Raw genomic sequence first — 23,899 nt, forward strand, 5'->3', positions numbered from 1 at the left:
TTAATGGAAAGTCTCACAGTGTCTTATTATACTTTTCCCTTTTCAGTTTGCTTGCCTGGTAGAAAAACATGCATCTGCTTCCTCCAAAATGCAAAAACTCAGTGTTGAGGGAAGCTCCTACACTGGCTCATCTCACAAAATCCTCTGCCTTTCCAGGTGGAACAAGGGGAGATTAAAAGGTGTAACTATGCCCTAGGTGTTATGATGTAATCCATAATTTATGCAGAAACAAAATGTCCCATACTGACATCCCTGTAACAAAGCATTTATTTGGCTTATACAAAAGTGTTTCATGGCAGAAAAAGCGAAGTTTCTCCTTTACTCCTCTCCTACCCATAACAAAATACATGCATGCATTCTTTTCTGCCTTTCCTCCCAGCTGGGTATCCATGCAACTGGCTCCAATTAATTTGATTACTAAACTGCAGAACTGAGGAAACTGAAGAGTTAGCAACCTGTCTCAGTTTATATGAGACACTCCTGTTACTGTGAACATAAGGAGTTACTGAAAGGAAAAAAAACAACCCTACAGTCCCCAAATAACTAAGCAATGGTGAGGACTGAAATTCACTAGAACACAATGACTGAAGTTCAGAACCCCTTCATTCTCTCTTCCACGTTTCAGTGCTAAAACCTCACATACTACACAGGCTGCCTGCTGCCAAGAGATAGACAGCTGCAACACATAGACACAGAAAGGAGGTGGCTTTTGGCTGGAGTTTTAGATTTCTACATGCTGCCCTGTTTTATATGCTACTCCCCCAAACAGTTACCAAAAAAAAAAAAACCTGCAGAAATCTAAAAACAAGTGGGACTATTATAACCGAAGATAGCTACTGATAGAGCCTGTATTAAATGTGCAGATACCATAAGGCCCTTTCACAGTCCATGTTTCTCTGCAACAAGGCAATTTTCTTGGAAATGTGGTGTTGCAGTCTTTGTACTCACTTGGCTTTTAGCATATGTTTAGTTTCACATCTTATAATAGAAGCCTGGGCATTCCAACAAAACCTACATCAGTCTTCACTCTTATTTTCCTTAAGCTGGTATTTCTGGGCTGTGATTGATACTCTGCCCCCGGCTACTCAAACTGACTTCTTTCACAAAAGACACACCAATACCGGCAAAGCCGCACCAGATTTGTACCAGTCCAGTCAGAACAAAACCTGGACCACAATCTTACATGATGAAACATGACTTCCTTACACAATATCAAGCATGATTAAGAAAGCTACTCTCTCAAGATGAAAATTAATTTGGAAACAGAAAGAACAGCTAAAATACACCTGATTTACAGAATTTTTGCACAGCTAATGCAGTAACAGGATTTGCATCAAGAGAAAAAACAAAGAATGTGTGATAAGGTGGGAAGATGAGGCTATCTCTGCAGCCAAAACTCTCAAGTCTCTTGATAAAAACAGCACATAGTTTTGTGCTGCTTGCACTGAGGGTCAACATCTCCCCAGAAGCTCTTCCCTTCCTTCAGCTGCTCATTTCCATGCCAGGGAAATCCTATGATTGCCTCCCCTTTATTGATCAAAACAAAAGTTGGTGAGGTAGGACTGTTCAAAGACACGAAAAATTAAAGAGGACTGGCTACTCAGAACATTTAGAGATAAGGCTTACAGTAAAACTCCACAAACAATTGTATCAGCATCTCAAAAGATTACAACAGCAGGAGTGAACTGCTAGAGGTGAAGGGGTAAAAAAATTACAAAAAAACCCCCCAAACAACCAAACCTCTTCAAGCTGGTTTTACTGCTTCTTCATCCTATGATGTCAAATGCCCATTTAAGTTGCCAAGGAATCCATTCTGAAGTCACTAATTCAATGTCATTATGAATTTTTTTAATTACCAAGGCAAAGACACCAGAAAAGGGAAAGCTGGGAGGAAATACCTAAATATCAAAAGATTCTTAAAAAATGCATCTTCAAAGAGATAAAAAACATCAAGAACAGATCTCCATTGAGATGTTTCCCTTTGCATTGTTTGCAGTCACATACCTGGAAGAATACTTGCCTTGAAGTGGTGGAGGGAAGATGCTTGAATACAAGTGGTGTTAAACACAACCTTTAAAGGCAAACACCACAACATACCTGAAAGACAGGGGCAAGTGGGAAAAGGAAAAGGGGAGGGGGAAAGTGGCTCTATTTACATAAGCCTGCCACTCTTACAGTTACTGGAATCACAGCAGAGACACTCATGAACTGACAGCAGCCATGGAGGGGATGCTCATTCTCACCTTCAAGTAGGCTGAGGGCAGCTAAGAACCTACATGTTAAAAATGAAGCATCTTTAAAAAAAAGCAAAATGGTTGTGCTGGTTTTTCAACATCACAACTCCAAGACAGCAAAGATACTAAGCCCAACAGCAGATGAAGTTCCTATAGACAAGGACAGATTACAACAGACATTGCTAATCACCCCCACTCACAGAGCAAACTTGAATTAAGCTCTGTCTACAGGAATTCATTAACTGAGCAGCACTGATTCCAGGACCAAGGATCCATCCTAGCAGGCAATGCATCTTGTTGCATCCATGTTTGATTCAAGGACCTTGCAAAGATAAACTGGCAAAAAGGCATTCCACTTGATTTCTCCACTTTTCATTCTGGCCCTTGCTTTACAAGAAAGACATGATGGTTCTGATGGTATGAGCAATGGGCTTTTTAATAATAGTTGCCTGGGCTTTTAAAATCTGTTCTACCTGCATTGCAATCAGAAGTCCTGTCATCCTCTGTTCTTTTCCCACCTCCTTCTTCCAGCACAACTACATCAGCTGCGCTAAGAGAACTGACTTAGCCAAAACTGAACTTTGAAAAGACAGAGGGACAAAACCAAAAAGTTCTTACCAGCTTTCTGGCCTAGCTCTTTAGAGCATACCTTTAAGGTATTTAAAATATGTATTATTTTGAATACATACCCGAAGAAAACAAGCAGTCAAGAAAACACTTCTAATTAAAGCAACATAAACATGCCCTCCTGCTTACACATACACAATACTTTATTTTATGTTTATTTTTAGGTTTTCCTGATCTAACACCCAAGAGCAGAGAGACACCTGCAAAGCATATACTATGCTAGGGCTCCGTTCCTTGCTCCTCACATGACCTTTATGATATTAAATTTAAATTTAAGCCACTAAATGCATAGAGCAGCAGCAGAACAATACAAGAGGAGCTCTGAATTCAACAATCAGACCTACAGTCACAACTTGGTAGTTTAAAAGAATAGCCCCTGCCCCCTTTCTCCAAACACATATGCTTGCTACTTTCAAATACTATATAATTCACAAAGCCTACAGAGCTCAGTATTAAGTGTTGAACAGATTATTTAGAATGGTTTTACACACAGCAGCCTTCAAAGGTTATCATCATAAATCAGAACTACCTGATGAACAGGGCTTGTTTCTCCTAAGACCACTACATTTCATCAGTCCTGAGAGGCTTAGTATACGGAGGAAGTAACCCAGATAAAACCGAGTTCCCACTGTGGAAGGCTTTCCCTACCCAAAGGTTTCAAATCACTAGAGTCACCCTTGCAACTAAGCTCCCAGTTCAGGCATCTTGGACCAAAGTTTTCAAGAGCTAAACACAAATCAAGCAATACACATCATTTGGTGGGCAGGTTAAGGTAGAGCTTTAAAAGGCAAGGTTCCTTTTTAGGCCATGTCAGCAGTAAAGAATGTGCAGCACACAGAGGAAGAAAAGGGTTAGCATGACCTGACCAAACCTCTCCTTCCTCACTCTCCACAAGCAGCTGCATTTCGGCAGCCTTGTAAGCACTGATTTGTAAAGCAATCTAACTAAGTAAATACTAGCACTGTGCCTAGCACTGAAGCTAAATTGTTTCCTTTGCAAAACTTAAAATCTCAAAGTCCACAAACATGGACCAGTCAGTCCTGCAGCTGGACAAGCAGGTTCACAAGTAGCAAATATAAAAAAGGGGGTGGAGAAACAGCAGAATTGCAGAATATGCTAATTTTACTTCAGTGAGCTCAAAACAATTCCTCTGATAGTGGCCAAGAATAAATTGGTGGATGAGTCCTAGTCATAATCCCAAATCAGCAGGCAAGCATACGAAGTGGGCAAACTTTAATGTGGGTAATATCTCTCCATTTAAGTGGAACCTAAAGAAACACCCAGAGCAAGCAAGGACAAACAACCCTTGTCTCTGGTAAGTTGTGTTCACCAAGGTTTTAGATACACAGGGCATGCTTCAGGCTGCCATTTGTAGGAAGGAAGCAGGGGGGGGCATATTAAGTGGGGGGATACAGGGACATTGCTCATGGAAACCAGCAGTATACCTGGGAAGGAAAACAGCAATAAAAGCACCATTTAAGCAGGCAGTTCTCAAGCAATCAGGATGGAAGTAACTGAGCCAGACCTACAAACAACCTCACCAATCATCATCTTCTGACTGCGACTTGCCAACGTGGAGGAAGTTTCACAAAAAAGCTGCTGCAGAATCATGGCAGCACCTGGAAATCTTTAAAGCCTGTCCAAGTATATGTCTTACAGCAATAAATATCTAGGCAAATAAAGTATTTTTGGCATGTGCCTGTGATAGATGTTAACAAGGCAAACCAAAGCTTTTAAAAGCATTGATGAACGTTGTAATCAGAAGTATGGAACAATTTCTGCATAATAATGGATATTCAGATTAGGACTCCACCCTGGGAGGAAAGCCACAGAGGTGATACAGCAGAGGTTCAGAAAATCCTGAAAGGTGTGGAGAAGATTGGTAGCAAATGAATACCTGCTATTTCCCTTAGTACAAGTCTTAAATGGTATTAAGTGAAAGCATAAAATGAGAGATTCAGAAAATCAATTTTTCAGCTCCTCTCCAACAGAGCATGCAGTTAAACTGCAAAACTAGCCATCACAACATACCAAGAGTCAGTACAGGGTCAAAAAGCCACTGGACAAGGCTTTTTGACCCTGTAAAGGATTTTTTGACCCAAAAAAAGGATTCTTGAACCTAAATACTCTTAACTACATAAATACCCCTTGGTTCAAGGGATTCCAGAAGCATGTTGCTCGTAGACTACATTAGGAAAGCATCACTAATAGGTTTCCTCTTGCCATCCTCTCTTTTGATAAATCCACATCATGACCAGCATCATGGGCATGGCAAGCCTTGGGTCTGACTTCATATTAAGACACAATCAGGATTCCCACTGGTTTTCAGTTTTGCAGGCAAAAAATGCAGCATGACCTACTCCACAGAATTTAGCACAGAACTAAAGCACCTCCTGCAACAGATCCAGAGGCATTTCTGTCAGCTTGAGGAAGCATTCTCTGCTCTGAATCCAAGCTTCACTGGAGAAGCAGGTACCAGGAACTGCTCATTCCAGGACAGGGCAGTCCTTAGGAAATGTCACCAGAGCCGCAGCTTCAACGTGATTCAGGTCAGGGTGATTTCAGAGGTTGCTGTACCAGGGCTGTCATCCCTGTCTGACGGCAAGTGGTTACTGTGCTTGCAGCAGGGACACGTACAACTCCAGAGATGCCCATAATTGAAGTTTTAACTACCACTCAATTCAATTCAAACACAGCAAACTCTGAAGTACTCCGCTTGGGAGGAGACACATCCACACTTCTGCCTCCTCTGCAACATAAACCAAGTCCTTAATCCAGTTTCAGAGCAGACCAACAGGACAAGAAACCTTTGGAAAAATATTTTTTCTGCATCAAACATCTGCCTGAGGTTCTCACCCAGGCAGTGAATATAGGCATGCTTAGTTCCAGGCCTTTGGATAGGGACAGTCGTTAGCGGCTCATTTGTGGACCACCTCCACCAGAAGAGCCCAGCACAGAGCCAGGCCTCTTGTTGGTACTGCCACAGGCCATATTAACTTGTCGCCTTCAATATGCATCCAGCAGAGTTCAGGTCATGGATTTGTTGGAAGTTCATCACTTATTCAGGCTTTTGTGTGAGAGGTCATTGCTGTCAAACTGTCTGCTTTCACAAGCACAAAAGCTCATGTTAAAATGTAAATACTTACAGGTGTTCCACTAGGCACTCAAGATGAAAGTCAGAGCAAATATATTAGTCCTAGCCATATTTTACAATGCTGGTAGTACTTGAATGTCATCTGTTTGTGAACCGAGGTTTTTATGTGGGTTCATCTGCCTAGGCAGGAAGCATGATCTAATGGTGGAGGCACAGGACTGGATTCATAGCACTTGGGCTCTTTTTCTGCATCTCTTACTGTCTCTCTCTGTGACCTTCAGTAAAGAAATTCTTCATGCCACTGTCCCAGCTGAAAAGAATGTGACTAGATGCTTACTCGGCCACGTATGAGGCCATGACCCTATGTCATTTTTCCTAATTACTACAATAATTCTGGAATGATACGGGAAAAGTTAATCCAGCTGATAAAGTTAACCTGAGTTAACAAAAAGCAAGAGCCTTATAAAAGAGCACAACAACCTCCTCCCCCAATGCCTGTGTTTCACTGTTTGTTTTTCAAGACGGAATCTCTGCAACTTATTATTACATCGCCCTTGATGGAGACAGCATTTTGCAAATTCAGCTTTGCAAGAAGCCCGGGTAGGCTGGCTCACCCCTGTCGCCTAGATTTACGTGCTGCTTACCACTTTGCAAGCCATTCAAAGCACAACTTCTGTGTTGGGATAACACCACAAGACTAGCAGCAGGACTATGCTGGCACGGGCCTACTGGGAGAATCAACTCCCCAGCTGTGGGAAGAAGCAAAGCCGGCAGAGGCTGCAATCACCACGTCACCCTGGAATCCAGTTTCATGTCCAGTCCAACCTCGTTCTGTGATTGAGCTGCACAGTTCTGGAAAAGCTGGTATCCTCTTCCCTCAGCACTTCCAGCTACACATCAGATTCTCTTGTGACTTCTGGAAACTGCTATGTTAGATACTAAGCTGGAAAAAGCCATCTTTGGCCTGAGAGGAACCCACATTCATCCAGTTCAGTACCTATGACAAGGGTAATTCTGCATTGTGCATCCCACATCATGGAAGTCACGAGCGAGCCCCCTCCTACTCTTAACAATGCAGAGGCATCTCCATCAGGGAACCTGGTTATCAGCACACCAGGAAAGGCAGCTTTGGTAAACCTCACGGGTGACACAGAGGGCCGCCTCTCTGGGACAAGCAAGGGGAGTGGAAGGAAGCTGTGAACAACTGTGCTCTTCTGATGTGCATTCCCTTCCTCTGCTCAAGCACGCGCAGGAGGCCAAGCAAGCGCACATGACATGCTCCCTGCAGGATGCCACATCCTGCCGTATTTCATACGGCATCCCAAGGCAAGCCAGATACTTTTCAAACACAGTATGATCTTTGACAGTCACAGTGATCTGTCACAGTGTGAGAGGCTCCCAGAGACAACATAGGGGACAAAGGAGTGAACAGCACTGACAGATTTATCCAACAGTGCCGAACTGTTCCTAGCCACACTTCTCTTAGAAGGAAAAAACCCAAGCAAACAAACACACTGCAGCCACATGCAAGTTTTACAATGCATACTCCTTCTGCTCTTTGCTTTTGGTAACTTTAGTTTTATGAATTTCTCGTAACTCTCACTCACCCAAACCCTTCCCATTCCTACAGAAAGAAGAGGTCTGTTTAGAAGGGGGGGGGGGGGTGTGAAAAAAAGAACTGTGGAAGTGGTTTTATGTACTGCTTAACCCCCTCAAGCTGCTCCCAGCCTTGCTCCCCGTCACCCCCCACACACGGTGCTGCGTTTTAAGGAGCGCTGGTTATGCTGACATCAGTGAGGCTCCGGGGGCCATCTAGGCAGCTGTTCCTGCTCCTGTGTGTGGCCAGGAGCCAAATCACTCTGCCTTTTTGGTGATGTTCCCTCCTGCTGGCTACCCCCACTCCCGCCCACACGTCTGCAGGGTGGGGCAAGGTGGCCACTGGCAGCCTCTCTGAAGAAACTCAAGTGGAAAAAAAGACTGGCAGCTTTAATTTCCAGCCTATGGTCAGAAATGCTCAGTGATTTTTGACAGCGTGCTATGGATTCAAAGAACTGCAGCTTCTCTTCCTGGAGAGCCAAAGACCAAGTTGCCCTTAGGACTTTGTCACCTAGAGGAGAAAAACACGTGCTCTGCCTTTCCTCTCCCCACGTGCAGGGACAGCCCACCAGCATGGAGACCACTCCGTACAGCTGTTCCCATTTTAAAGCAGACCCATCCATGGAGGCAGCAATTCTACAGCTAAATGATGATAGCAGAGGAGCAGAAAGCTCATCCAGGTCGATCCATGTGCACAAGACGGGTGCAAGAGATCTTCCAGGTGCAGAAAAGGGGGGCCAGTGGAGCACTTTTTCTTCCCTCTGCTGCTCCCAGTGCAAGGGCAGGAGATTTGTGCCAGGGCACCTCTCGGCCCAGCCTGTCCCACACAGGCAGGTTTTGGGTAGCTGGCTCTCTGCAGCCAGTAATCCCAGCGGCAGGGTGCGTCCCCGTGCTGAGCCACAGCCAGATCCGGGGAGTGAAAAGGTGACAGCCAAGCCAACTTCACATACACCCTCAGAGCCTGCAGCTCAGACCCCATGTCAAGATTAGGAAAGTATGCGCACACAGAGAGCACATGAGCTGCTGGAGTACTTTCATTTAACTCTTGCACACACTGTGAGTTGAAGAAGTTTGGGTTCACAGCCACGTTTCTGGCCACTTCTCTTCAATACAGACTCTTTTCAGGCTGCAAGAGCTGTGGCAATTCCTTGGGCTGAGCAATGCTTCCTGAAGAAGTTCAGAAGTTGGTGAGGTGAGTTTGGAGATGTGGCTCACACAGGTTAAAGATTCTGGCTTGTGTCACCAATATTTCTTCTTAAAGTTTAAGGCAGGCCCCAGTCCCAAAACACTTCCCCTAACTTTTTCCCATGCCAGTATTTTGACTTTAAAGGAACAACCTGCTTAAGTAGAATTGTATCTGTGTTCAAAGTGTCTACACGATCAGTGCTTGGCTCGATCTAGACTTGCCGCTGACATATGCACACGCGCACACACACACACACACACACACACACACACACAACCCCCCCAGCAAATTCAGAAAATACCTTGAGAGCTATCAGGGTAAGACAAAAAAACTAAGGATGAATATGGCAACCTCCACCAAAGCATGTTTAAAATTTACATGTGTGTATGTTGGAGGATGATTCACCAGGGCAGGAAAAATAGAGATGCCTGAGGGCTATGGCTGGAAGCACAAGAAAGGTCCCTAATACTCAAGTTTATCTGGGCAAAGGGGAGTCTCAAAAACAAACAGGTTTGTACACTACCAGCACCACAAACACTGATAATTCTGGGAGTCATGCTTTTAGTTTTATCTCTTCTAAAGAATAAGAATTTAGGTACTGTAATGTTAGCAATCCTATAATGCAAAGAAACACTCCTTCAGCCACAAAAACAAATGTGATTCCTTACTACCCTGTACTGAGCACAAAAGCAGCACATAGAAACACAAGTTTCCCTGGAACAAACCAGTCAAATTCATTCAAATCTTCCCTAAGCACAACAGGGCAGAACCCATTCCTGTTCCCAGAGCTTATTACAGTAACATGACTAAACATGCTCAGCAGTCCAATGTGATAGGATGCATCCATTTGCTGATGCCAGAGGAAGATGCGTGTCTCTTCTACATGGCACTGCTCGCACAGGCTGCTTTTCAAAAGATGTTTTGAAAAGCGACCTGCTGCGTACATTCTTAACAAGTCATAGTATCACCGGCTGTACAAGTGTTTGACCTCTACTTGCTATGCACTGTGGACAAAAATCTGACATCAGCTTATTCCAACCTTAGTAACACCAAACTGCTTCTGCAAAGCTGGCCGGAACAGACTACAGCAACGCACCGATAAACTCCCAGACAGACCCCTGGAGTGCTGGAAGTGCAACTAGTTTAGTACATGAGCCCATGTGTTTTAAATTTGGGTTGGATTAATCCAAGTAAGTAACCTGATTAAAATGGGAGTCTTCTCTGGAGGTCTAATTTATAGATGTTTCCATTACTCCATATGCTTTTATGCTGTATAAACATAACGAATGATACATACATCACTTTTGGGATGATTTAGGAATTCAGTTTAAAACTACAACAGAAGTCATTCAAGGCAACATAATTAAATTACTTTGTGAATGGTAAGAGCCAGTAACTGCTCTTCATTTCAGTCTTGGAAACGTGACATACTGAGGGGTGACATCTTTCTACTCCCAGTTTCTCCTTCTAATTTCCTAATTTCAGAACCCTGATATTTGTCCCTTTTACGTACAGACCTAAAGCAAAAAGGAGAGAGAAGGATGTAATTTGACTGGTGGTTTAGAACACATATTAAAGCTAGGAACGTATTTGCTTCTAAACCAAACAACCAGAGGCAGACTCCTGAACATGTGTATACAGTTGCACTTATACTGCCTAGAAAAGAAATCAATAAATAATCTGTCCCTCACGTGCAAAGCAGGCGTTTATGAGAGCTGCCCAAATGCTGCTTTGCCACCAAAGCTGTCTATTTATAAGGAGACACCTCAGCAGGAGCAGTGCAGGTTCCCAGCATGCCTCTACCTTGGTATCTGGAAAGGCTCCACTATGGGGTAAGAAGATAGTTATAATTAAACATTTATACTGAGGTAGTGCTGTGCAGGTTGGTTCCACAGTGTGTTAGGTGGCTTTTCAAAACTCAGTAATTGAATGCTGATCCCTGCCCCGAAGAGTTTACAGAGTAGGAAATCAAAGCATAACACTTGGCATTTGTATACCAGGAATTAAACAAAGACCACCACCAGTTCATTTCCTGGGTCTTTGGACTAGGCAGCTCACATAAACATCCATTACCAGAAATACTGGAAATTTTTAAATCAGCAGTCTGGACTTTCCTAATCCACATCTGGGCAGTTCTGTTTGAATTAGTAGCTGGGACAGTAACTACAGCATGCAATTTGCACATGCTGCTGGCATCTTCTTGTCCAGTGTAGATTATTTTTGGCCCAAATACTTTTTAGCAATCGTTTTGAAAAGACAGTGAGCACACAAACGGAAACATTTACTGCAAGTCAGTCGATTCAGGGCGTGCAAGCGCAAAAGAGGCTGCCAATGCACGAGGTCGAAAGTCAGGCAACAGCAGATCCTTCTGTCCTGAATCTCCAGGACAACCCCAGGGAGGCATCAGTACATCCACAATGCAGTGCTAGCACACGTCGGCTCGGGGCAGACCATGGCCACGTGCAAGCCTGTGGCCTATGTGGCGTTGCAAAGCCACTAACCCACATCTCTTTCTATGGAGATTCAGTTACGCAATGGTGCAAATAAAAACTCTGGCCCCAAACACACAGGGGCCATCTCTGTCCCAAATCCATCCTCGGGGAGAATTCTCTACATTCCCCTTTTCCTGCAGGGAAGCACAGGCTGGCGAAGGACAAGTCCTGCTCCTACTCACCAGACTGAATAGGCTCAAGAAAGTAAAAGCAAAGCCTCTAGCCTTTAAAAAAAGGACACAGCAGTGGCCAGATTTGCAGTGATGCCCAAAACCTGGATGGAAGAATTTAGTCAAAATAGACTATTATACTGCAAATTCCATTTGCTGTTTATCAAACAAGCTCCTAAAACAGATGCACTGACTTTGTAACTACACCTGTAGGAATTTCAAACACCAAAAAAATACAAAGACACTATTACTATTGCAGTTTTTTAAAGTTTCCTGGCATCTTTCATGCTATGAATTCTCAAGAGCTTTCAGCCATATATACCCCACATAAAATCTTAGTCCGGAGAAGCCTGAAAGAATTTTGCTGTTGATTCAAATGAAGACACGTTTTCCACTTCTACCTACTATTTATGAATCTATTGATTTTTTTAAACATGGAACAGCAACTGTAACCGGACATGATCAGTGTTCACCTTAACTATTTACTTGCTCAGTGAACACTTCAATTTTCATTTGTTGGCTTTTGAGCATTTAAAATGAGTAACCTTACTATTTATTACTAACTTTTTTTTTTTTCCCCTCAAGGGAAAAGGGAAGCATGGAAAATCCTCAGTCACTAGATTTAAAGAGCTTACAAGTTCCAAAAGCTTTGCAAGAAGAGATTGGGAGCTGCTTGAAACTGCAGTTACTGAGGCCGCAGAGTTTACAGAATCCACCAGATCCTTCCTGCAGAGTTCATGATCTGCATGGCTTCCTCCCAGGGTAACCGGCATCCACTCTGAGGTGCGGATCATTTCCCTCACCCCTAGAAATTCACCCCCTGCTTTGGCTGAACACAGCGCTCACTGCACGCTCAGCAAAAAGACACTGCCGTTTTGCAAAATGAGGAATGGAGACAGACGATGGAGAATACTTCTCCCACAAAGTGTAGGCAACACTAATATGAAAAAAAATCTTCACTTTTTGAACAAAACCAATTTCCAAAAATAAAGAAAGTTTACACCAGGGAAACAGGGGCACTGTGATACAGCTCTCTTTACCCTTTTACAACATGGACAGTCAGGCTCCTGACAGTCCAGAGAGTCACAGGAGATCTTACCAAGCAGAAAAGACACCTATCTACTGTAAAGGCAAGGAAGTTGCTCCAGAAGTTGCCAATGCCTACAGTCTTGAACCTTACTTGGAAATATAGTAGGATGTACTTAGCAACACCTGTCTGGGCCATCTGATAAGGTAGAAAAACAAATGATGCAGTGGTTGGAAGAACAGACCAAAAGAAATATACTCGACAACTAAATACAAGACATAAGTTACATCTCTGTAGAGAAGCATTTGTCACTGCACTCACAGTTCTTCCCCTGGAAAATACAGTCAAACCTCACAAATGGAATCCCTTAGTAATCCAGCAACAGCTCTTCTACAGCTGGCTTCTATGGTGCATGCTTCCACTTCCTGAACCTTCAGTGTCTTGCTTAGAAAGCAAGCCTCCTTCTGCAGCCCTCCTTCCTCCCACCCAAAAGCATAAGGATGTACACACAGCTAAGTATGTGAGCTGTGCTGCAAGTTATCCAGCTGAAGACCATGTCAGGATACCTTAATGCTTTTGGGGAGAAGGAGGGGATGAAGCAGGTAAGCACATGCACAAGACGCCACAGACACCTTGTGTGTTTCCGCAATACACTGGCAACTTCATTCAACATCAGAAAAAAAATGCACACTTGGGTGAGGAACAGCACACAGGTATTCATGACCTGGTTGCTTCTCACGTTCTCAAAACACAAAGAGCAATGAGATGTGATGAGCTTAATTTAATGAAGAAAATACAGTTTGTGTAACAAAAAGAGGAACTTAAACTAGGGTCTTTCCCCTACCCAAAACTGTGAGTGGTCCAAATTAACAAGGAAGTAATGCTGCATATTGGTGCAAAATCCAAAGCAGCTCTCTCTTGTCCAAGCCCTAATGTTACCAGTGTGAAGGAGTCCAGCCTGAACACAGCAGTGGAATTTATTGCTGTGATGCAAGAGCTCTGAACAAAGCACTCCCAGGTACCGATACACCTGAACACTGACATCACCTGCTGTATGAAACAGGACTAACAAGGGCTCCAGTTAAAGCCAGCTAATCATACACAATAAAAGCAAAGGCCAGCTACACTTCAACATCAACATTTTGCTTCTCTCATCCTCAGACAGGAAGCACATACCTAAATTACCTAAAAAAAGTTTGTCAACAGCTGACCATCCTCCATTTTCAAAGACAGATGATGCAAGACCCCATTCCTAAAACACCTACGGGTACATTTGTGCTGTTTCAAGAAAGCACATGCTAACACCTGGTAAAGTATGTACCAGGAGATGCTAAGTGGAGAAGTTCTACATGTATGAGAGGCTGGAGATTCCACTATTAATCACAAAATATCTTTCTCTTTTAGAACCAAATTAACAAGTCACTTAGGCACATCAGCACAGAAAATTTCCAAGAAGCTTAATGCATTTTTTATCCAGAGTGACTTGAAAGTCTAAATTCCATTTTTCAGAGCTGACACTGTGAAGTCACTTGGCCATTGCATGCAAGCACCTTTCCCACACTTTTTCAGAGTGTTACACAAATAACATCCCTTGTGCAAATGGATCTTCAAAGAAATTTCAGACAGCAGGATGTAGGGATGTCTTCTTCAAAAGGAAAAGGATATCTCGAAATCCTGAGATATATAAGTAAATAAGATTAAACAGAAAACATTTTTACTCAGGAAGGTTAGATGCAGGAAAACGAATTTGAAAGTTGCATTCCACATGCTTCTACAGGAAGACTGCAAAGGAGACAGGAGAGGTCATCAAGGCCTGAAAGGCCTCTCTCTCTAATGGTCCTTGGAATACCTGTTTTAGCTCAGAAGCCTAACAATGCCCCGGGGGATTTTGACAGTTTTTCTTTTCCCTTGCTGTAACACCTCTGTGGATGCCTGAGACTCTGCAGATGAATCCTGCTGTTGAAACAGCTGCCTCTCTCTACATCTTTAAAGAGGTATTCAGATTCCCTTAGCCTTACTTAGTTGAATCATTCTGAATAAACAGTCACCACCCATCAACTATGTATTTTTGTAAAGCACCTAGTCAAAGGCAACCACCTTTATTGATTGCTAGGCTGGCCAACCTGAAGGCTGAAATGTTATTATTAGGGGAAAGAAAAAAAAAAAAAAAAAAAAAAAGAGCAGGATACACTTGAACGCCTGTGTTGTTTCTAAAGGAAGCACAGGTCCAGGCGTTGCTCAGTGACATCAGGACGATTCCTCTCTGCCTGCAGGAGGCTGCTCTAACAGGTTTCATACCAGCACAGCCACAAGCCAAGTATCCCACTGACTCTTCTCCCTTTTGTCCAGGCCCTTTTCCTTGTTCTGACCCTTTTCCACCACAACATGAACGAGCCGCCCAACAGGAGCCCAGAGCATATGCCCCAGCTGGCAATTATTTCTACTTTCAACATTTCATAATAAAGCATTAGCACAAGCTCTAAATAAGTTCTGTCACCCTGCTCCAAGTAAAATGCTGAAGGAAGGAGCATGAGATGCTGCAGTACTGCTGGCTCAGAAGTTTGTACTCTTTTAAGTCACTGGCCCTCAAATGTTGCTATTCAAAACAGAGTGGTATAGGGTGAGGTGGAGGGAACACCTTCAGGTGGGAAAAACATCACTGGCAGACATCAAAGATAAGCCATCATCAGATTTCTTGCACCAAAGAAGAACAAAGAGTCAATGCTCCTGAAATTCCTGTTCAGAAGTACCCCAGAACACAGCCAGCACTTCCCACCTCAGCCAACCTCACCTAAGTTCATTTGTAATCAAACGCTGATAACCAAACCTGGCCTGGCAAAGCTCTACGAGTTTCAAGCCCATCCTGGCTCCACACAAATACCTTAACTTTTCAGTGTATCACCAGAGAGTGACATTCCCAGAAATACCCGAGTCCTGCCTTTGAAATCACCGCCTGTAAAGATTCTTCTAAATGTATGTGGGGGAGAGGGGGAAGCCACAGCTCCCACAGGTGCTGGTTTAAGTAGGATATTATAAAGAAAGCAAAAAACAAGCTAACAAAATAAAACAATGCACACAGAGAAAGGATTCCTCATATGCCTCCCCAAAGAAAATCTGCTTTAACTTCTGAGCAACAACTAGTCAAGTCAAATCTCCCACCCCAAAGCAAGAAAAAAAGCTGTTGCACTGTCTCAGAAGGCAACTCCTTCTCACCCTCAAAGTTTACATCTGCTCCATAAAAGACTTTCCAGCAAAGCTGCAGGGTACCTGAGCACTCCATCCATGATAAAGCTGCCCTCAAAAGAACACGAAGCAGTTTCTGGCCCTTTTCCAAGTTGTAGAATGCTGTTGAAAAGGCATATTTTAAAGCTGTAACCCTATGACTGTCCATCTTGCTTGAACTGAGAAAGGAGGTAGAAGACAGAGAGCAAGAAGCATTCTCACTACCTTCAGGAGAACAGAAAGCAGCACCACCATCCTCCTCTACAGACAATTATCTCCCAAGAAAGAAGCTACCACATCAACAAGGCAGCAGTCGCAAACTGGTCTAGTAACACAGTCCAACAATACACTCATTTCAAAACAACCTTTATCGTGCTGAAAGAGGAAGACATGATTTCACATGTTTTAAGAGTGTACACCTAAAACAGAGATTTCCAAACTTAGGCATCATTCATCAAAAAGTTAAAAGGGGCTTTTTCCACACATGCATAGATTTCAGACTAACAGGATTTACTTGTTTTCTGCCTGTTCCTGGGGAACTTCTGCAGTTTCTTTTTTCCCAAGACTGTCCCTACAGGCTGCTATCCAACATACATCAGATGCTCCTGGAGCAACAGATAACTCTGGAGGGACATTTGCAAAGAGCACAGATCGAGGGCCTGATGTTAGTAAAATTTAGGTGTACTGGGGGAGGGTAGAATTACTCCTGTACGTAAATAATTTGAACATTGACACAGTCCCCTGGAAAGCTTTACTTATGCATCTAGGTGTATTTTTTCAGATGTCTTACTAGCAAAAGGTGTATTTTAAGTCAATTAAAAAATTATTGACACTTAAAAAGTGAATCCTTTTCAAAAACACTCAGGTTAATTTTAGCATCCTTCTGTTTAGCTGCTTAGCAACACTTATCCTATGACCTTCTAAGCACCACCTACTTTTACAAGGGATAATGAATATAACCAAAGGGATTTATCTATATGTTTTTAATCTATACAGTGTAAGTGCATCACCAGTTTTCATTTCAATGAGAAATCCAATCCAACTGAGAGCAATTCAAACTATTTCTGTTTAAGAAGAAAGTTTCACAGACTAAAGTCAAGCTACTGTTATGACTGTAGTGTTACTTCAACAGAGGCAAAGTGATAATATCCTTAAGGAGTGAGGAAAGCACTACATAGGTCAATGTTTGTACACATTGGGAAACACTGCACTTATCTTTGGTACCAAAAGAGATCATACATACTACTGACAGGTAATGAAGAGATTCAGTTTTCTGAATTTTGAAACTTGAAGCTACTTCCCAATCCTTAATCAAAAAGAAAAGCCATTTTGTCAGAGGGTCCCTGAATAGAGTTAAGAATGGGATCACAACCTGGGTAAGCTAAGTCAGAATAAGATGCTTCATTACACTGAAATCTTCAAGTGAAGTTTCTAACACCCAGGTCCAGATGGGAAAAAAACAAAACAACAAAAAAACCCCAAAACCCCAGAAAAACAGTCAACACTCTGCTATATAAGCCAAATATATATATATATATTCTTTAGCATTGTTAGTTCTCAAATGAAATACGTAAGAGTGGCTACATAAATAGTCAGTTCTGATGAGCAAACAAAAATTTGACAACTAGAAGCTGTCTGTGAAATCAAAGGAGAATAAAAGTTTACTCGATTGCACTTATAGGATGATATGTTTCCAACTACATGATATGAATTCAGTTCCAAATACGGGTGCCAGGAGGAGGAAGGTGAGGGAGCACAAGAGGCCACACTCGGTCGGGAACAGCTGCCCTGCAGCATGAGAGGCTGGATGCGTCCCTGCCGGCAGGTGAGGGAGAGCCCTGGTACTCTGATTGATTGGATGATGGATTCATGCTGTTCCTGGGATTCTAACAAACAAAAGGGCCTATTCTTTCCTGGATGTACCCAACTCCGGTTAAGGCTAATCGGCATTATGCAGGCCCACCAAGAAAAGACTATATACCCTTAAGTCTTCAAAGAGAAAATTAAAACCTAAAACAAATATGGCTGGCCTGACCCTGAGTCACTGCATCCCTTTCACGCACGCTGACCCTGTGGAAAACAGGAACTGCGGTAACAAAACTCAGCGCTTGTGTCAAAACGACCGACCTCAACGAAAAAACTTCAGCCATCATAACAGCTGTCTACTGTGCACTGTAGGAGTGACAACACGGCGTTATTTAGCAACTGCTCCTGTTTTTAATAAGCAATTTCTTTTCCAAGCCATGGGGCTGGATGTTGGAATGGTAGGAAACATCCACTGCATTGGCTGTCTCTCCTAGACCACTGCCCCCAAATCACACTGAACTAGGTGTTTACTTTCTCAAATAAGTAAATACACTTGATCTTATCTCCAAGAGAAAACAGGCGAAAGAGGGAGTTGGGACTAAAACTGAATGGTTGGTATGCCCCCCGCCTTCCCTGCAGCAATCAGCCCAGTGGCTCCCGGGCAGGATGCTGGCTCCTCGGCGAGCAGGACCAGAGCATCAGCTGCGGGCCGAACACCGCGGCGCGGCCGTGGGAGGGCGGCGGGGCACGGAGGCGCCCAGGCCTTCGCGGGGTGCGCAACCGAGCACAGCGGCCCGGGCAGGGAAATGTGCTGAGCCAGGAGAAGCGCTCTCCTCCTTCTGCGCAACCCCGCGAGGATGCCGAGGAGGAGAAGATATCGCAGCCGAGAAGTGAAACGGGGAAAATTATTAAAAAACGAAAGAAGAAAAAAAAAAAGAGAAAAAAACCCCAAGCGTGCGTGCGGAGGGAGGCGGGGGAGAAGTGCAGGGAGAAGAAGCCAAAGGAAACTTATCTGCGACATGACAAAGTTCAATCCACCGCCCTCCCTCCTCTGCTGAAAAAAAAAAAAAAGTTGCAGCATCTCGGCGCGCCCCGCTCCCGGCCCGGCCCGGCCCGCGACCCCCGCGCCCCCTCACCCCGGGCGGATGGGGCGGGGGGGATGCCGAGCCCGTGTGTTACGAACTGGGCAGGAGGAGCTGCTTCGCATCCTCAGCGCGGCCCCCGCGGCGCCGCCGGGGGTGTCCGGCCCGTAGCAACGGCGATGGGGAGGGAGCGCAGTCGCCCAGAGACGGGGCTCGGCCGGCTCCCATCCGCACCGGGCACCGCGCCGGGGGGGCGGCAGCCGCGCCGCCCCAAACTTTGTTTTCACCTCAAACACCGCCACTGCGGGAGGGGGGGTCACCTCTGCCTCGCCGCTTCCCCCACCCCCGCCAAGATGGGGCAGAATGGGGGCGAGGGCCCGGACACCCCTCCTCAGCTTCGGATGCTGCCCGGCTCCTTCCTGTAGTGGTGACGCCGCCCAGGCGTCCCTGCCCGCCGCTGGCCCCGCCGCGCAGGGATGTGTTCCTGGCACCGCACAAAGGCAGCGGGACGGAGGGGACCCACGGGGGGCAGCGCCCCCCGCCCTCCCCGGGCACGGCTCCCCCGCGCCCCCGCCGCGCAGGCCGGGAGGGGAAAGGACACGCACGTCCCTACCGGGACGGGGGGGAGGAAGACTGGGGGGGGGGGGGGGGGGGGGGCGGGTGGAGAAAGTGGAGGAAAGGCGAAAAAAATCAAATAAAGTAAGGAAGAGGGGTACAGAAGAGAGGGGAGAGGTACCAGGGTGCCGAGGAAAGGCAGGCGCGGCCGTCCGGCCCTGCCAGGGGAGCGGAAAGTCAGCGGAGAGATGCGCGGCGCAAGCCGGCTCTACCTGCGGAGAAGGGGCGCCTTCATCCCAACTTCCCAGCTCCGGCGCGGCCCTCCCAGCCGGGAACAGCGGGCAGGGGCCGCCGCGGGACCCGCCGCCACCGCCGGCAGGAAAAAAAGCCTGAAGGAAAAGTTAAAAGGCAAGCTCGGGAGACGGGGGCGAGCCGGGCTAGAAGATGTTGCTTCCTCGCAGCCCCATCCAAATTGTGGCGGTGGCTGGTTAAAAATAAACTTTGCAGCAGGAGGGGGGGGATGATCTGGCCGGATTCCTGAGCTCAGACGGTTTAATATGGATGAGCATCAGGTCCTGAAGGCAAAACGCCGCGGCTGGTGCCGCTGGTTGGTAGAAAGTCTGCAACAGGGAAGGGGAAAAAAAAAAAAAAAAAAAAAAAAAAAAACAGGAGCCGCGGAGGGAGGAGAGGAGAGGGAGGAGCGGGGGAAGGGAAGAGGGAGGCTGCACGAACTCATCATCATCTCCACCGCTGCCAGCCAAACTTTTTTCCTCCTTCTTTTTTTTAAAGGAAACTTTTCCCCCCACTCTAAGAAGCATTTCATTTTTTAAATAAGTCGCACGACCAGCCGACACGCTGCAACGTCCTCATGCCCGCGCCTGCCCCCTCCCAGAAGTTTATTTTTCCTCATCTTTCTTCCTGCCCTCCCTTAAGAAAAAGAAAAGAAGAAGGAAAAAAAAAAAATAGATCCCTCCAGAGCTAAGGCACGCTCCTGCCCTTTGTGAGGGAGCTCCGCGGCCGGGCAGCCCCGCGGTACTTACGCCGGACTTTGCTGGGGCTGGGCTGCTTGCGCCGCGACATGCCGGGAGGATGGGCCGCCGGGGGGGCGCGGGGGCGCGCCGGGGGGAGCGCGCACGGGAGGGAGCCGCAAACTTGTTCCGGAAAAAGGAATCAAAATGGCGTTTCTGTGGATGTGCAAAGTTCATCAACTCCGCGCTAACTTCCCGTCCTCCGCGCCTCCCTGGAGGGGAGAGATGGGCACGGTTAGGGACCCCGCCGCGCCGCGCTCCGCGGGCGCCCCCGCCCCCTGCCCGCCCCCGCGCTGCCCCGCGCACCCTGATAAGGAGACACATCACGTGTCGCTCCGGCTCCTCTCCCGGGGACGCGCTACCGCGGCAGCAGCAGCCTGTTGCAAATAGCATCTCTAACTCGCCCTCGTCGCGGGGAGGGAGGGGCGCCTCCAAGGAGAGGAGTGAGCACAACTTTCCCCCCCACACCCTTCCTCCGTCCCTCCCTTCTCCGCCCGGCAGCGCAGCAGCGGGATGCCCGGGGCAGGCGCGGGGGGAGCGGGGGGGCGGCCAGGTGCCACGCGGCGCCCCGCGCCCTCCCGCTGCTCCGGCGGCCGCGCCCGCGGGGCTCTCCCGGGCGGGCCTGGCCGGCCGCGCTCCCGGCCCGGCGTGCGTGTCCCCCGGCGGCCGGCCGCTCGCCCAGATCGGGGCTGGAGCGCATCCGGAGCCGCCGGTGGCGGTGCCGCGCCGCCGGCTCTAAGGAATTCACCAAGGCTCTCCGCTGCCGTGGAAATGTCTGTGCATCCTCCTGCGCCTCCCAGCCCGGTGCAGCCTCAGCAGGTACAGCGGCCGCAGGCAGCGCAGCCCGTACTCCGCGGGCAGGAGTCACTTTCTGGTTGTGTTTGGTTCCTCAGAAACTTTTCGTCCTTGCGCGATTTGGGTCCCCGCAGGGGTCAGTCATCCCTCCAGACCTAAAGGACACGTTAAATGTAATAGGACCGTGAACATCAGCACAGGAACAGGAGGTGCAAATGCTGTGCCTAATCAAAGGCGAGATGCGGCCGCTCGCACGTACAGGTAGTTACGCTGCCCGGCTCCGCACGCACCATCCTTCCTATCGCTTTCCCTGCCGTAGAAGTTCAAAGGTGTAGGAGACTTAACAAGTGATGGAGAGGTGTTTGGAGTGGTGAGGATTTCACTGTAAAACTGATACCGGTTTAGAGTCGTGTGACAAATAATAATGCTACATAAAAACAAAATACCTGGCAATACTCCATCCTGAAAACTCGATAGGAAAAAAAGAAAAGTAAACCAACACTGCTTCCGAGGAGTGCCTAATGAGTATAGGAGGAACCAGTTTACCTTAAAGGAAATGGTTATTTACACTATATCTAGAGCTACTAAAGCTAGGCCTTTTAAAGCTGTTATTGGTGAGGTGGAACCTGCAGTCCTGGTCTGTTTTTTAAAGAAATCAAATCCTGGCCTCTAGGCAGAAGGCTTGTGCCAGCCTACATGGTATCCTATCTCCTGATTGAAAAGGGATTCACCTGGAAAACAAGGTGAAATTCCAGGTATGTGGCAGTGAGCCCTCAACTATTTTCACAGACTATTACATGTAAGATGTCACAATTAACTTCATTTGCACCATTTTTTCAAATACTGGATAAAGGCATACAAGTCAGGAATACACAGATCCTGTCTCAAAGCCATGAGCTGTGATTCATATCAGTAATAAACCTCATCCCTTCTGGACTCGCAAGTAAAACACATGCAGGTCTGGTGAACTTTGAGTTTGAAATGCCACAACTGCAAAACCCAAAGGTAGCACACGTATATTCAGAACGTGAAACTGCAGCTTTGACATGCGTGTGATGTGGTGGTTTCTGCGGGCTCAATTTTTGCCACTTGTGCTCTGTACTGGGTACTGTGCAGTATTACCCAAGTGGAGTTGATGACTGACAGAGGAGCAATATCATAGTTTACCCCACAATATTAACAACAAACATGAGAGAAAGCCCATTCTCATTGTTCTAAGGTTTTTATTTTACCAAAAAAAAAAAAAAAGGTAAACCATTAAAAATAAACTGAAAATAAACTGATAAACTGATAGCAAAGTGTCTTTAACCTTTTCATCTCTGTCCCCATTGTACCTGCCAACCTGCAGTGGCAGAACTGCTGGTAAGTTCAGCAGCTTTACAGCCAGCTTGCATCTTCAGTATCATTTACTGTCAGGCACCCAATTAATCAAAAACCTGAGCAGTTTATCCATCTCAGGCTCAGCCCTTGAAACATTCTATTTACATTGGAAGACTGTGATTTAAGCCTTCATGGCACACACATACAAACTCACAGAGACCAGGCCTGGTTTGCACAGCCATTTATTTACACAAATGGCTGCAGCTGAAACTGGTGAAAATTCCTGTATGGATAATCCTATTTGGAGGTTAGCAATGCATGTCTCATTGACCTCTGCCTAATAGTTCTAGATAGTTTTGGAGGCATTTGGACTCCTCAACATGAAGATTCCCAACCTCAATGTATTTTTTAACCTTGCAGGTGCTGAAGAGCCCTTCGATGTGGAAAGTTTAGCAAGCAGATATATGGAATAGATGGAATAGAAAAACAAGTGTTTCTCAATTCAGCATCTGAAATCTGCTCTGAAAAAGTGGGCATGTAAAACTCACATTGGAAAAAACCCATGATTTTAGTCTTTGGAGAAAATATGCTGATAATTTTTTATAGTACTTATCCCTATTCTTTTTGTGAGATGGAATGCAGCATGAACCAGTACATACTGTGTTACATTAACACTGAAAATTAAAAATAAAAACCAACAAAAAACCCATTGATAAAAAAAGTTATGTAATAACTTAAAAACCCCATTAACTACTAGGGTTTATGAAATAGTAAAATGTGATACGTCTTTTAACAGTTAAGGAATTAATTATTCTGGGCTGTTGGTGGGCAAGAGAAATGAAATAATTCAGTTTTTCAGCCTTCTGTCATTTGAACCTTTATAATGCATCAGAGAGGTAAAACACCACTGTGATCTAGTACTGAATGTGAATTTTTGAGCAAATGGTTCCTTTTTTCTATTACTTATTATAGAGAAAGAGAAGGTAGAGGTAATTTCTGTCTAATAAACCCCACTTTTATGAATGACTCTCCCAAAATGGTACTACATGACTTATATGATACAGCTATCCTCTTCATTCTGCACTTTTCACATTTGCATCACTGTGGTTTATCCCATCTCCTCTGACCACTTTTTGACAAGTAAAAAGTTGGTTTTTATTTTCCCTAGGATTATTCATATTTTCTGGATATTGGGACATGAATACCCACATGACTGTAAACACACTCAGGGGCAAGAAGACTTTCTCTAGCTTCTGTGTAACTCACACACCTCTCTGATCCTTCAGAATGAGGCTAAATACAATGAACTGTAGTAGAAATAAAAACAATAGTTTTGTGAAGATGTTTAGTGTGTTACCAGATTCATTGACACCACTGGGTGACACAGCAATATTGGTGACAAAAGCCACCTGCTGTGGTCCCAAGAATAGGACAACTCTGCCGCCACCCACAATTTAAATATCAGAGATGCTGATTAAAGGTATTCAAGGAGAGAAGAAAAACAGGATGTATAGCTTATATGAAGGCCACAACCTGAGGATGTCTTAGAGCACAGAGACTAAAGCTAATATTAGTGTTAAGAGAGAAGTTAAAGGTTAGCTAGAAATTTTTTTTGCCCCCATCTTATGAGACATTATCAACATTCTGTGGTTTAGATCACAGTCT

At 45.5% G+C, this 23,899-nt stretch overlaps 1 protein-coding gene and 1 long non-coding RNA gene across 6 annotated transcripts in view; one reads left to right on the plus strand and one right to left on the minus strand.

The window, feature by feature from the left end:
* The window catches only part of RREB1 (ras responsive element binding protein 1), a 122,043-nt gene extending 101,461 nt beyond the window's left edge, over positions 1–20,582 (minus strand). For 2 of the 5 annotated variants that reach the window (XM_059852780.1, XM_059852791.1), the window contains exons 1-2: positions 20,426–20,581; positions 20,132–20,331 (exon numbers count right to left, since the gene is read on the minus strand). In XM_059852780.1, the coding sequence (XP_059708763.1) occupies positions 20,132–20,171 (40 nt within the window). In that variant the 5' untranslated portion in view covers positions 20,172–20,331; positions 20,426–20,581. Of the gene's footprint in view, positions 1–19,363; positions 19,723–20,131; positions 20,332–20,425 lie in introns of those variants that run through there. The other 3 variants (XM_059852808.1, XM_059852800.1, XM_059852815.1) reach the window with 2 other exon arrangements.
* Positions 20,583–20,760: 178 nt separating this feature from the next.
* Positions 20,761–23,899, plus strand: part of LOC132330471 (uncharacterized) — a 52,364-nt gene continuing 49,225 nt past the window's right edge. Inside the window, exon 1 of the long non-coding RNA XR_009487328.1 lies at positions 20,761–20,938. This is a non-coding gene — a long non-coding RNA (uncharacterized LOC132330471). The remainder of the gene's footprint in view (positions 20,939–23,899) is intronic.

Source organism: Haemorhous mexicanus, chromosome 1, assembly GCF_027477595.1.
Source record: "Haemorhous mexicanus isolate bHaeMex1 chromosome 1, bHaeMex1.pri, whole genome shotgun sequence".
Classification (NCBI taxonomy): domain Eukaryota; kingdom Metazoa; phylum Chordata; class Aves; order Passeriformes; family Fringillidae; genus Haemorhous; species Haemorhous mexicanus.